The 14550-nt window shown below is 36.3% G+C and overlaps 1 protein-coding gene across 1 annotated transcript; it reads left to right on the forward strand.

The window, feature by feature from the left end:
- Positions 1 to 10847: 10847 nt before the first annotated feature.
- On the forward strand, positions 10848 to 14346 carry LOC129004911 (heat shock-related 70 kDa protein 2-like). Its single transcript, XM_054433616.1, has 4 exons — positions 10848 to 11049; positions 11524 to 11630; positions 11856 to 12107; positions 12955 to 14346. Exons 1-4 carry the CDS (start codon positions 10848 to 10850, stop codon positions 14278 to 14280), a joined length of 1887 nt encoding a protein of 628 aa, XP_054289591.1. The 3' UTR covers positions 14281 to 14346.
- Positions 14347 to 14550: the final 204 nt, after the last annotated feature.

Here is a 14550-nt window from a genome sequence, read left to right on the forward strand (position 1 = left end):
AGCGATGTCTGCAATTTCAAGTAACACGTCTAAACATAATATTACATTTAAAATTTCTCTTCTTAAGCCCAAATAATGTGGAATTTACATTCATACTATCTTATTTTTTATGACGAAGGAACTCACACTCTGGGACTTTAAAAAACTCAAAAACTTTTAAAAATAGCTGAAATAGACTGCACAAACATCAAGAAAATATTCAGATACCCTACAACAGTCAACCAACCTCATAGACGTTCACTACCAGCAACACGGTGTACACACTTCACATCGGTCACGTCCTTAGATTCTTAATAATTCCACGGATCGTCGTTGGATCAGGAAAGCGTACCATTAACCATTCTACGGACGCGAGAGCCACGTGCCATGGATGTGAACCTGTACACTACAGGCCTAGTGTCCGGTGAGTGCAGAGGAAGATGTGGTCTGGGTGGAATGATGATGAAACTGACTCGCAAGTCCTGATGTGAATAAATACACCCTCAATACACTCTTATTTCACCAATTAGGCGAGGTTTAGGTTCCAATGAGCCTACAAGGTGTGATCTGGTAATCGAATGTTGATTAAATTTACCTGGCTTAGTGACAAATTACGTGATGTTCAGAAGGACAATAATGGTAAGTTGGCTTTAGTTTTAGCAATTCACTAAAGCCTAGCTAGTAAGTCCCTAAAATGACGACTAGTACATGGCATTTCTTTATAGCGATGGAAAAAGGCCAGAGTCTAGAGTCAGATGACTTCAGAAGACAGGGGACCCATCAAAAAGTCAAAAAGTGAAAACTAAAAAGATTTTGGCAAAACTAATTGATTCCCTAGGTAAAAGAACGGTCCAGCCCTAAAGTAGAAAAATACACTTAGTTGTCTTATATCTGTTATCAGGTAAATTATAATATTGTATAACTACCTCAGAGGAGGGAGTTTGAGTAGAATTTCGTACAAATAGTGAAGTTCTTTTTCAAACTTTAAGATTAGTACTGTGGTTCACTTTCGAGAAGTTTCGATTCATTCTGCAAGATTAAGCTTTGTAAATACACTGCTAAAATGAAATACATTCTTCTTGATTATTTTTTTGTAAAAAATCTTAATTTTTGTAACAATCCTATTGTATTTTTTACCTAGAAATGTAGTCTCATTGGATAAAAAAGGGATAGGCTTGTTTAAGGTAATTAAGGAAATTAAAATATGAAAAAACCGTGTTATTATCGGTAGGAGCAGAAGTGGAAGTGGAGGGTGGTAAGAGGAGGCAAGTAGACGTGAGGATTAATGAAGGTCACAGACTGTACCGAGCACTATCAATCAGGTACAGTCTGGTCCCCTCACAAAAGCGTCTTATCTACACTGCTGTGACGTCACGGAGAAAACAATCAGCTGCTGTCAATAATGTGGAATTGCTGTAGAATTGTGCGAATCAGAAATCATTTTGGAGGGAAGTATACTATGTAAATGAGCCGTGTTTAAATTTTACATAGCTGGTTTACATTAGTTTTACTTTCTCCCTCTAACAAAGTATATGGAGAAAGTATTTTTCCCTAAACATTTTCGAGTTTAAAGTATTAGTTAGATATATGACTTTCCAAAGATAGCAATGAGGCAAGTTTACCATTGTTAATCGCGACTAATCAGTGTTCCAAACCACTACTTTAACTTAAGTTATCACATTATTTCATATTTTACTGGCATACTTTTTATACAGGTGTAATTATCGTTAGTAAAAATTTTCATGATTTTTCACTTTAGCAGACCAGCCAGCACTTTGATAGAATCAACCCAGTTTTTTTTTTATCGAGAAAGTTTATCTTTTTAAAGAAATGAAAAGTCAAAACAGTGTCATTTAGCTCATACATAGAGTTAGTTTTTATACTCAAATATAAATAATACAACCAATCTAATCCTATCCTATACTATAATACGAGCTAAGTCTGTCTTTCTGTAATATATATGATATATCTCGAAATCCAGCAAAAGGATTTTTACTAAATTTTGGAATCAGGTACTTATAGCCGTAAAACGTGATGGGTAACAGCCACTACCTCAGGAAAATTCGTATTTCGCTACACAACTAATTTGAAAATTAAAAAAAATAACATTGGCCTTTGCTAAGGAACTATGTTGGTAGGGCATATAACAAAATAACAAGGAAAAAGTAAACGAAATACTTGTAACATGTGTTTACAACAAGAAATCCACACTCAACAGTATACTAGCAGTTTACATAATACAGTAAAGAGAGGAAAATATCAGTTGTAACTATTTAGCAAAGATTACAATGAAGATTACTCGACATAGGGGAAAATAGGGTAAGTGTTTCGTATTGGTGACGTTTGAGTGCACTGGCGTCAACTCAATGTTTAACTTTTATTTAAGTGTATACTTTAGATTTTTTCACTCTTTTATTATTTACATAATTTGGACAGCTATATTCAGTTGAATTAGTGTGAAAGTTAATTGTATTACAATAATCTTTATAGTAAGCAATTTGCTTAAATCGGACTTATTTGTTTTCAGCTAATCCATCATATGGTATTTTAGAGAGTATGCTCATGCTAAAGTTTTACTTATACCTAAAGAAATAATTAATTTAGTACCTAGAAATAAATTACACTCCTTAGAAATAGCTTATCTGTCTACATATTAATCTTAAATATAACTTTTCCCCTACATTATAATCCTCTTCAATTCTAAAACTCTCTTCTTTTGGTGTAAAGAGGGAGACTATCTATCGGTAAACAAATACATTCAATCTATGAAGTCACCCAGAATAACAGCTGATTAGTCATCCAATCGCAATGGAATGTGTAAACCAACGCCCATTGATGGGTGAAGAAAATCAAGGCCAAGCTTCAAGGTCTCTACTACAATCTCTATGATATTGCAATACAACAATATCGTTGATAATAGTTGTAAACAATAACAGCTGTTATTACTTCATGTTACTGGGTGAGTAACCAAAAATGCACGTAGCAAGTGAGGCTTTCCAGTTTCTTTGGTACAATCGTGGGACGTATACAGTTATTTCAAAAGGTTTTTGATCTTTTACTCTTATTATTTGTACAAATTCATTCCTAAAGAAAAGGTTTTATGAATTGGCAAACACCAAAATAAATAAAAATATAACAGTGTAGTTTACAATACGTTTTAAAAAAGAACCAACCGATTTTAGAGGGTAGGAATTCCAATCGGAAAAGTTCAATTGCCTAAGCAATCATTAACTAAATTTGTCTAAAAAAATAAAATTAGATAAATTCAGTACAAAAACAGTGACATAGTACATGCATTGGACTTGGGCCTGTTTCACCTAAAATTATATGTGGTCAAAACTGACATAATCCTACTTAGAAAAATTGTATTAACTAATTTTATTGATTTCCACTTCCATCCTTTTAAGACGAATTTCCAGCAACTCAGCTAAAACTCAGTTTCCTGTGTACCTAAAAGGTTACTGGATAATCTTATCTCTCAGAAGCTTGTCAGCTATAACTTGCTTATCACTAAATGCTTCCTCATTCCCTGCATGGCTGACGGCTGATACAGACTGATGTCAGTCTATTGACTCAGTGGAACATATCTGATTAACGAGGAAAGGTGTTGGGAGAAAAGTAAAAATTAGTTTGTACGTTAAACCTTTCTTTAAACATTCTCTTTAATGGATTTCTCACGCTTATTGATCAATTAACGACAATTTGAGGTTAGTTTGATCCGGTTTATGTTTAGAATGTTTTTTCAGTATTTCGTATCCATTAACCATTTCCCAAACGTTTTACAATTTGATTTTCAACCACCCAATAAAACTATCATAAATTACTGACCGTTCTCTAGTATGGTAACCAAAGAGCAGTGGAAATATGATGAAACATTCTCTAAAATAAGTTAATCATTACTTGTAGTTGTAAAACAAGGGAAAATGAGGCAAAATCGGACTACCCCTATCGGAACACCCTGTATATTCTTATCATGAACATGCATACATAGCTTGACTTCTAAAATTTCTGAGGGTGGATTCAAATTGTTTTAGTTTAAACATATCCATAAACGAGTTATGGATCACATAGGGGTCATCACTACACTCAACCTCCTCAACGTCAACTAAAATAACAACAAACCTGTTTTTAAATACTCGGTTTGGGTTTTATTTATGGGGAATTCACATAGCACATGCTCTTAAAATACGTTAATGGTCAAGGTCGTAACACGATGGTAACCAGTTTACAATTGTTAACACCCTCTATATTTTTAACCCTTTCTCGTCCAAATAGCTTGTTTCCACCCCATGGCGCTCACGGGCTCAAACCACCCTCAGAGGTAACACGACACCCTTCTCAAGCCTCCACTTTGACGTCAATGCCTCGTAATTGTGTCCAGGTTCTTAATTAACTAGGCTCAAACACCGTGCTTAAGTAGGAGAGGACTTAATTTTTACGTTTAAAGTTTCTCAAATATAATGGGAAAACATTTATCAAACCGGAGTTGAAGCCCCTTTCGTTATTTTTAGATATAAAATAGGTGTAATTATGTGAGTGGAATAACGTGTGTAGATTCACATTTTACTTTTGTACATTTAGAAAGTTTTGCGTTCTTTATATCATTAGTACAAATTAACAGTATTTCATACTATCTGTTACCCAAGGGCTTAACCCCGTTTGACGTCATAAGTATTAATAAAACTATTGATTGGTTAAGTTAAGCTGAAATACACAAAACAGAATACAGTAATACAAACAAAAAATCACTTTTAATTTTAGTAAGGTAATAAATTGAAAGAATAACATATAAAAGTACAGCTGAGGCATTTTTAACATTAGGTACATGGAAAGTTCCCTTTAGAAAGGAACCTTTAAGGGCAATTTATGAAATAATGGATAGTTTTGCGCAAGGTTTCTTGTCATGACGAACATTTTAAGTATATGGTTTATGGGGGTGTGACTTGTAGTTTTCTCAAAAGTTCATGGGTACATTGGAATTTTTTTATAGATAACTAGCTGTAACCCGCGGGCTTTGCCCCGTTTAACTTCTTAATTTTCAAGATTATCTCGTTCGCATGGCTCAATCACGTCCTGGTTGAAGTTTGTTCGCTACGCTCACTCACCTTTAGGTTGGAGCTCGTTCGCTACGCTCACTCACCTTTAGGTTGGAGCTCGTTCGCTGCGCTCACTTGCCTTCAGGTTAGCTCTTTCGCTACGCTAACTCGCCTCCAGGTTGAAGTTCGTTCGCTACGCTCACTCACCTTTTGGTTGCAAATTAGCTGTTGTCATAAATGTCAAAGAAATAATAGTGCTGCACCCTGTTGGTAATCCTTTAATGCTATTGAACATCATAGAACAGAACCAACTTGTTTAGTTGAAACAGCTGTTAAGATTCAATAATTCCATTTCTCATAAGGTTAACATGGGAAACTCTAGAGCCACTGGGGCGGAGCCCGAAAGGATTTTTGAAATAAGAATATGCCTATATGTTAATCGGGAATGTGAGCTATCATCATGCCAAATTTCAGCCCAATCCGACCAGTATTTTTCGCGTTCACTTGTCACAAACATACATCCATACATCCATACATCCATACATCTAAACTTTCTCATTTATAATATTAGTAGGATTTACCAACCAAACAAACATTTACTTTTGGGAACTTAACAAACTTGTTTGCATGTATGTCAGTATGATTTTAGTTGAGAGAGAAATTTAAGTGCGTATAAGAGGCACCAATTGATCAGATAGTTATCAATGATACTTTATGGGGGAAATATACACATGTGCCAATATAGTTTATACAAAAACTATTACAGATCGATCATCGGACTGGGTTATAGTTAGTGAGACGAGCTCAAATATAGTTTCACCATTGGCTATAAACAACAGTTTATACACATTTTAAAGGTCGTTCGGCTCCTAGAAAACCCATATTTGTATTAGAAAATCCAGACATTCCTTCAGTCCTCAAGACATCTTTGAGACTAGACGGTCTTACGTCTGTGATTATTCACAATTTTGGTGACATCCACAACCTCGACAATCCTAGACTCCATAGACTTCCTTGGTCTTGGGGCGATTTTCATCAGTTTATGTCACTATCAACTATGTCTCAGAATTTCATCTAATAGACAAATTGAGTCCTGGGCATTATACACGTCCTAGGCCCTGGGACACTCCCAATGTTGGAGTGATAAGAGACCCAGTTGTTGTTGTTGTTGTTGTTGTTGTTGTTGTTGTTGTTGTTGTTGTTGTTGTTGTTGTTGTTGTTGTTGTTGTGTTGGTATCAACAACACTGACAATCCACATCACTCAGCCGGGACCAACGTCAACGTCAACCGTCGCTAAGTGATTGATCACTCTGTTCCAACATCCTTACACCTCAGTTCTGGGCTACAGGGAGTAACACTTACAAAACTAGTTGATTGTGTAACAATTTAATACTTTGAACCATTTTTGGTATTGGTACAGTTAATGGTTTTGAGTTTAGGGAGTTTGTTTTTGTCATTGAAACAAATATTTTACCCCAGTTCACCTTAATAACTCGCACTACTTTTACTTTAATCAATTAAAATTATAAACGTATTATTATTTAATATTCAAAGTGTTTAATATGGGCTATTAATTAATAAGCTCCCTATTTCTGATAGACTGCTGGTGCCTAAGGTTAAAACTAATGTTCAACAAAGGTTGTTAGACGTGCAAAACAAAACAAAGCAATACTATGACGTAGTAACAAAACTTGGGAACCTGCAATTGTAATTAAAAAACATGAGGCTCCAGATCTTACTGGGTAAGAAATAAGGCAGGTAATGTTGTTCGTAGAAACTCTGTGTTCATGAGAAAATCATATGTAAGAACTCCCCATCCTGACTCACCACGCAGGGTGGGAACATGACAACATTATATATGATAATTAACCTTTAAGCATAGCATATATAACACAAAGTGTTTACCTAACCCGCCATGTTAAACTTCCCTATCCTAAGCGTGATGTATACAACTTCCTTACTTCTCGAGTGATGTAAAGTTGAAAAAAAACTCACTCGGTGATGTAATGAAACCCATTTAAATAACATTGAGTGGATAACTTAAAAAATATACCTCTATGGAGCCGACGACGTTCAACGCTAGAAATCAGCTGTGTGTTTGAATTTTATTGTTATGCTTTGAAGAATTTTCCTAACCTAGCTTTTGTTTGTAAATGAAATGAACGTTACTGTTAGAGAAATTGATAATGAAGCATATTGCTCGTAACCTCCTGAATATTGTCGGGTCAGGTAAAATCTTGTACGTTACACGTTACGCAAGAGCGTGTTTACATCACTTCGGTGAATTATGCAACTCGCCTTCGCTCGTTGCACAACATTCACCTGCGTGATGTAAAAACGCTCTTACTACACTTGTAATGTAAATAGCTATTACATAGGACATTCGTCTCAGCATATTAAGGTGTGAAAACTATCCAGGTGTATTATGTATCAGAAACTATAAATCAAGGCTCGAGTTGAACTTTAACTGTAGGTGTGACGAACATTTTTATCAAGGATCAATTACTGTAATGTCTTTTATGATAAATTTTAAATTTAAGATTAGACCCAAACTGTAATACATTTTAGTTTAGTGGCCCCATTACTTAAATACCCCACGATTAACAATCGATTTTTATACCCAGACCAAAACTATTCGAACGATTTATTAATAGTACAACCAGAATTGAATTATAATTCCGTTCCGCAGCAAACCTTGTAATTCCACTGTTGCTGCACACTCGTAAACATGTATGTACATAGCTTAGTACGTTGTTAATCTATTCTAATGGAAACTCGGACCTTGGAATGTATTTAATAACGGAATCAACACGTACACGAATGGTTTACCTTGATTAAACATACCACAGTTGACAACAACAATGTCATCTCACCGTTATCTAACTCACCTACAACGGCTACAACGTGCTGGGTTGTCGCAATCCACTGCTAGTTCACTGCTTGGCCGCGTGGCAGCAGCAGCTGTCTACAGCTGGCAGATAACGCTGCATTCCTGCGTTAACAAAACAGCTGATGATGTCACCGATGACGTGTTGTTGTAAATGAGTTGCTGACGAACATGTAAACAGCAAAGCTAACCAGATATCTAAGTTGAAAACATTGTCAATGTAACAGCGATATTTAACCCATATTGTTGTCACTAAGTTTTAAAGAATAATTTAATAATAATGTTATGTTAATTATGTGTATATCATAAATAACCGTACATTTTTGGTATATTTACAAACTTGATCAAACTAATATACATGGTGTGTATAACTCTTTGAAAAGATTTTGTGTATGTGTCTTTAGGCCAACACAACAAAATAAACATCAAACTAATATGTGTCCAAAATGTCTGGTTTCCTGTCTGCCTCTGTATGTGATTACATATTAAAAAAAGTATCTATTACTTTTTAGCCCCTACACTGAATAAAAGCTTTTCCTACAGTTACCCAATGTACATGTTCTCTCACTGATTTGAGAAAGCAAAGTGGCCAATTCGCTTATCAGTGAGACAATGTTTACATTGTCTCAGCTGTTGTACTGTTGTATCATAAAATGTAATATTAAAAGTTCACTCCTGTGTAAAAATATGTTAAGTTTCTTTACCAATTTATTTGTTTTATGGTAACTGTAGGAAAAATATAATGTGCAACTCGAATGCAAAGTGCAATTGCCTCACTCGAGAAACCATTCCTAAGGATTTCTCTTGAGTGAGTCAATTGCTCACTTTGCTCACTAGTTGCACAAATAACTATAGTACACAAGTTAATGGTAACTGTTATGACAAACATATACAAACATTATCAAAATGGCGTGAATTTAAAATTTTATTTCCTGAATATCTAAACATTTTGGGATTTTTCTAACATATCCAAAGAATTGTTTGGTTTATAAATAACGATTCATAAACCATTAAAATATATTAATTTGTTTGTGACCATGCATCGGACAGGCCGTCGCCGTAGCTACCCATATGTGATTAGCCGCGGTGCAACAACGGAAAACAATAAAAGAACATAAAATTAATTTACATCTTCTAACAAAAATTGAAATACCTAACTATTGTATAATAATTAGATTCAACTCAAAAGATAAATTATTTTACTCAATCCATTCTATTTACAAAACTAGTAAACATAAACAATTAATTAATGAACACATGTTTTAAAACTATACATTAACAAGCATCTGGGACGGGTGGCGTTGTCCTGTAATCCAGCTACTAGGAGGTCACGAATTGTGGATATTTATAGGGATGCACTGTGGATGCGATGCTCCCTGGTGTGGATTAACGTCCGCACTAGTGAGTACTACGACTATCCGCAGTACTATCCTGATAATTAGACCAATTCGTAAATTACAAGGAAAAAATGTGGTTCGGATTCCACTATAAACTGTAGGTCCCTTAGTTGCCATTAGCTGTATGGGCTATTAATAAACAGCTGTGTCTAAGGAACATGTCGGCCTTAGTCACTAACAAGACTACAAGATCGCGCCACTCATCCTACACTCATCCTTCACTCATATTTGGGTTAAAATACACACATAGTGGCGTCCCCATCTTAAATAATTGATAATTGATAATTAATTGATCAAACAGATTTTAAAGTAACAAAATAACTTCTTGAGGGCAATTAAAAAAACTTTTCTAATTGTCCTGTCTACTGCTCCACAATAAAACATTTTTAATTTAAAAAACTTTAGCCACACCTTATGCACAAACAATGACGTCAACCACGCTCCTGCGTTTAAGCTATATACTATAGTTGTGTTTTATATGCAAACATAAACCAACATTGAGGGACTACTTATTTTTAAAATCCTAATGAAAAAAAGGAAACGTGAAAAGCGTCTCATTTCAGTACAGTATTTCACATTATGGTTAAACGGTTAAACTCCGTTATACAGTTAAAGTATAATAATTTTTTGTCTGTGGTTTGACAAAATACAAATATCAATAATAATTAAAACATATGATCACAAAATTCAAAATGAATTTGTTTACCAACATCTGAGACAGAACACAAGATAACCACAAAAATCTAACGGAGGACAATGTAAATTTTCAGTTTTGAATATAAACATTTTAAGGTAATTCTTTTCATGTACTAATACATATAAAAATTAGTAGTCATGTACCTTCAGTTAGTCATAATACTGTAGTATGTGTAGAAACTAAAATTATGTTAGAAAACTAACTGAAATAGGCCACTGTAAATATTGCATAGTTAACATCATAGAAACATTGTCAAAACTATCTAATCAAATAGCTATAATACTATGGAGAATGATTGGCTGTATAAACTATAAATCACCACCAAGTATTGGGTATGATTAACAATACCCGTATAATATCAACAAGATAATGATACTAAACATTCCAACCTCTGTAAATAATTATTTCAAGAGTAAGATAAATAGCACTTTAATGCTGGGAGTCTTCTCTCGCCCAAGAGGGCGTTATGAACATGATTTCTATACAACTGCATCAAACCCATAAGCCTGGAACATGAGTAAGTTCTGTATCAATCGTGCTTTACTATCACATATCACATAATCACATTGTAAGTGATTTAGTCAGTGAGGGACCGGATGTGACGGTTGTTTATAGTTTTATATAGGTTGACGGTTACTTTAACCTTGCATTTGATCTGTCCTCATGGCCCTCACGCATGTGCGTAGCTTGGCGTAAACATATATAGTTCAAGAATGATTGAAAAATGTTTGTGGCTGCGCCGAGACGGGAACCCAACCACTACCAAGAATTCCGGAATTCGTATTCCACCGCGCTACCCCGTGAGCCACCGACTCATCAAACCCTACACTAATCCAAGTGTCATTTCTAGATGGGAGGCCCCGCTGTTGGTATAGACCTGGGCACCACCTTCTCCTGTGTCGGCATCTGGCAGAGCGGCAAAGTGGAGATCATCGCCAATGACCAAGGTAACAGGACGACACCGAGCTACGTAGGGTTCACGGACAAGGAGAGGTTGGTAGGGGAGGCGGCGAAGAACCAAGGCGCTCTCAACCCCCAGAACACCGTATATGGTAGGTTTATAGGTGAAGTTTGTCTGAACCAGGCAGTGTAGTATAGTGATAAGAGGCATCTTAAGAATATTTATCTAAAATCCGCTATAGCTCTACAGTTTAGTTATCTTACTGTGCTAATACTTACATTTTAAGTCTGCTGGTTCGATCTTTTACAGTACCGGTATCGATTGTATAAATATACGCCATTTGCTATTTTCCGTGCCCTTCCTAAAAACATAAAAATGCTTAAAAACTAAAATCCTTTTAAATGCAAATCCATCCATTTATTTTTAACGATTTTGTTGTTGATGAAAAAATTTTCTTTAGTAAATCAGACAAATTCCCATAATCATGGTATTCAGAATACAACGTAAGAACTTTGTTCATATCTAGCAAAATGATGGTTAACGTCTACCTACAGACAAAGAATGTCTATAAGTACTTTCTAAAAGGGTTTCGTATTTACCTATATATGATTGTTTTATAATATAGATGTCAAGAGATTGATCGGTCGGAAGTTCAATGAGGAGTCTGTCCAGAAAGACATTCCCGCTTTTCCCTTCCAGGTGTTGAACAGAGACGACAAGCCTATGATCCAGGTAATATTTTTTCCATATACCCTACTTTAACTTTATAATTATACTTGAAGAAAGAGCAAAGATGACTCATGGTTTGACCAAATATTCTCCTTCTGACCAAATTATTTGTCAAGGTATGGCATTTCACGGTGAAAACTGAAAAATTAAGACATTCATTCCGCCCTATGAAAGAAACAAATGTCTTAACTTTAACAAAGTATAGGATTTTACAATTAGAGTTTTCAGGTGCAATACAAGAACGAGACGAAGGTCTTCTCCCCGGAGGAGATATCCGCGATGGTTCTCACCAAGATGATAGCTACAGCAGAGACCTACCTGGGACAGAAGGTACGACAGGCGGTGGTGACGGTACCAGCTTACTTCAACGACGCTCAGCGACAAGCTACCAAGGACGCGGGAACTATCGCTGGAATCAGCGTCAGCAGAATCATCAACGAGCCTACAGCGGCGGCCCTGGCGTACGGGCTGGACAAGAAGGTAGGAGTAATCGTCTTGCGTAGTTTAACCTCTGAAGACGAATTTGTAAAATATAACGGTAATGTGTTGGACCATACAGGTGGGCAGTGTGAGGGATTGTATTGGATGTATAGCATTTGCAATACTTGTTTGATTATCTGAAGGTTTTTTGAAACATAAGAAACTTCAAAGCACTTTTGGAAGGTTTGAGACTGTGCCTAGCAATCTGTGAGCATTGGACAATGCGTGGTTATGTGATTCTGGCTAAATAATCTGTTGGTACTCGCCAAAAACCGAAATTTTACTTATTCGTGTCACAATAATTCTGCATCCATCTTCACAATATGGTGCACTAGCAACAGATCCCGTTGTGGTTAGATACAACGGTCTCTAGAAAGATAATAGTTATGCAATCCACACACTACTTTATACTCACAAATAATTAACACATACGCTTAAAAACACACACGTAACAAAAGGAACGCACTTTAACCACAAATTCAAAATATAAACAACAAATAAAAACAAAGAAAAATATAGGAAATTATACAACAACTAGCTGTTAAATTATTAACACATGTTCCATGCTCAGATGATGCATACCGGCAAACCGTAATTCATAATGCATTGCAAATCTACACGGACGAAACTCCCCATTGACCAATTAATTAATTAATGAAATAAAAGTAAAATAATTCTTTAATAAAATAAATAAATTAATTAATTAATAAAAGTCCAGTATAACTGTAGATTTAGGTGTACAAAGATTTTTTAAACTGGATTATTATAGGAGTAGACGGGTGCCGTAGTTGAGCAATAAGAAACAATGTGTAAACACATTTTAACTTAATCTAACGACCATTTCCAGGGTGCTCCAGAAAAGAACGTACTGATATTTGATCTTGGAGGAGGGACTTTCGACGTGTCTATATTGAACATTGCAGACGGAGTGTTTGAAGTCAAGGCCACGGCCGGCGACACACATTTGGGAGGAGAGGACTTCGACTGGCGAATGACCAATCACTTTGCCCAAGAGTTCAAACAGAAGTTCAAATCCGACATTACCGGAAACAAACGAGCGATGAGAAGATTGCAGAATGCTTGTGAACGAGCCAAGAGAACACTGTCTTCCTCTACACAAGCTACCATCGAGGTGGATTCCCTCCACGACGGGATAGACTTTTTGTCATCAATAACTAGAGCCAAGTTTGAAGATCTTAACGCAGATTTGTTCAAACAAACGTTGGAACCCGTGAAAAAGGCAATGGATGATGCAAAGCTTTCAGCTTCAAAGATTCACGAGATAGTCCTTGTAGGTGGTTCAACAAGGATACCTAAAATTCAAAGTCTTCTTTCAAACTTCTTCGATGGAAAAGAACTTAACCAGTCAATCAACCCTGACGAAGCCGTTGCGTACGGAGCTGCAGTTCAAGCTGCTATACTTCATGGAGACAAGACCGAAGAAGTGAAGGATCTTCTGTTGATTGACGTCGCTCCACTTTCCCTTGGTATTGAAACAGCTGGGGGTGTAATGACTATATTGATCCCTAGAAATGCGACAATACCTATAAGACAGACTAAAGTATTCACAACATACGCGGACATGCAGACGTCAGTGTCTGTACAAGTGTACGAAGGGGAGAGAACAATGACCAAAGACAACAATCTATTAGGAAAATTTGAGCTGCAAGGAATCCCACCTGCGCCTAGGGGAGTCCCTCAGATTGAAGTAAGTTTTGACATAGATGCTAACGGAATACTGAACGTTCAGGCTGTAGACAAGTCCAGTGGTGCTTCCAAATCCATCACCGTCACCAACGAGCGTGGCAGACTCACCAAGAAAGACATTGATCGGATGGTAGCGGAGGCGGAAAGGTTTAAAGAAGAAGATAACCGAGAACGAGACAGAGTGGATGCAAAGAATAAACTAGAGACGGTATGTTTTACGCTCAAGTCTGCTGTGGAAGAGGCCATACTGACCAACAAGATATCTGAGGACGAGAAGAACACTGTGGTGCGGAAATGTAACGAAATGCTGATGTGGATAGAGGCAAACAAGGAGGCAGACTTAGAGAAGTACAACAGGAAGATGAGTGAGCTACAGAGCTTGTGTAACCCAATCATGGCTAGACTGTACAGGGGAGGGGAGAACATGGGGTCACAAGGAGGGCCGAAGATAGACGAGGTTGATTAATATGCAAGAGATATAAACAGGAAATTAATTTATACCATGAAAAATACAAACATGTATACGAACTCACGATTTTGATTTAAATTTTGTATGTTAATTACGGTCCTTATGATTAACAAAATGGCACAGCCCCAATTGCTGTCAATTCAGGGCTTAAAAGTTATTGCAGATTTTCAAATTTCCCCCATAAAATTTCATAGTTACACTCACCGCTTACCCAAAGCTTAATGACAAGCTAATGGGAGAAAGTATGTGTCAGATTGCTTATACTAT

The sequence above is a fragment of the Macrosteles quadrilineatus genome, unplaced genomic scaffold (assembly GCF_028750875.1).
Source record: "Macrosteles quadrilineatus isolate MER2022 unplaced genomic scaffold, UCM_ALF_1.0 Scaffold_12__1_contigs__length_5162894, whole genome shotgun sequence".
NCBI lineage: Eukaryota > Metazoa > Arthropoda > Insecta > Hemiptera > Cicadellidae > Macrosteles > Macrosteles quadrilineatus.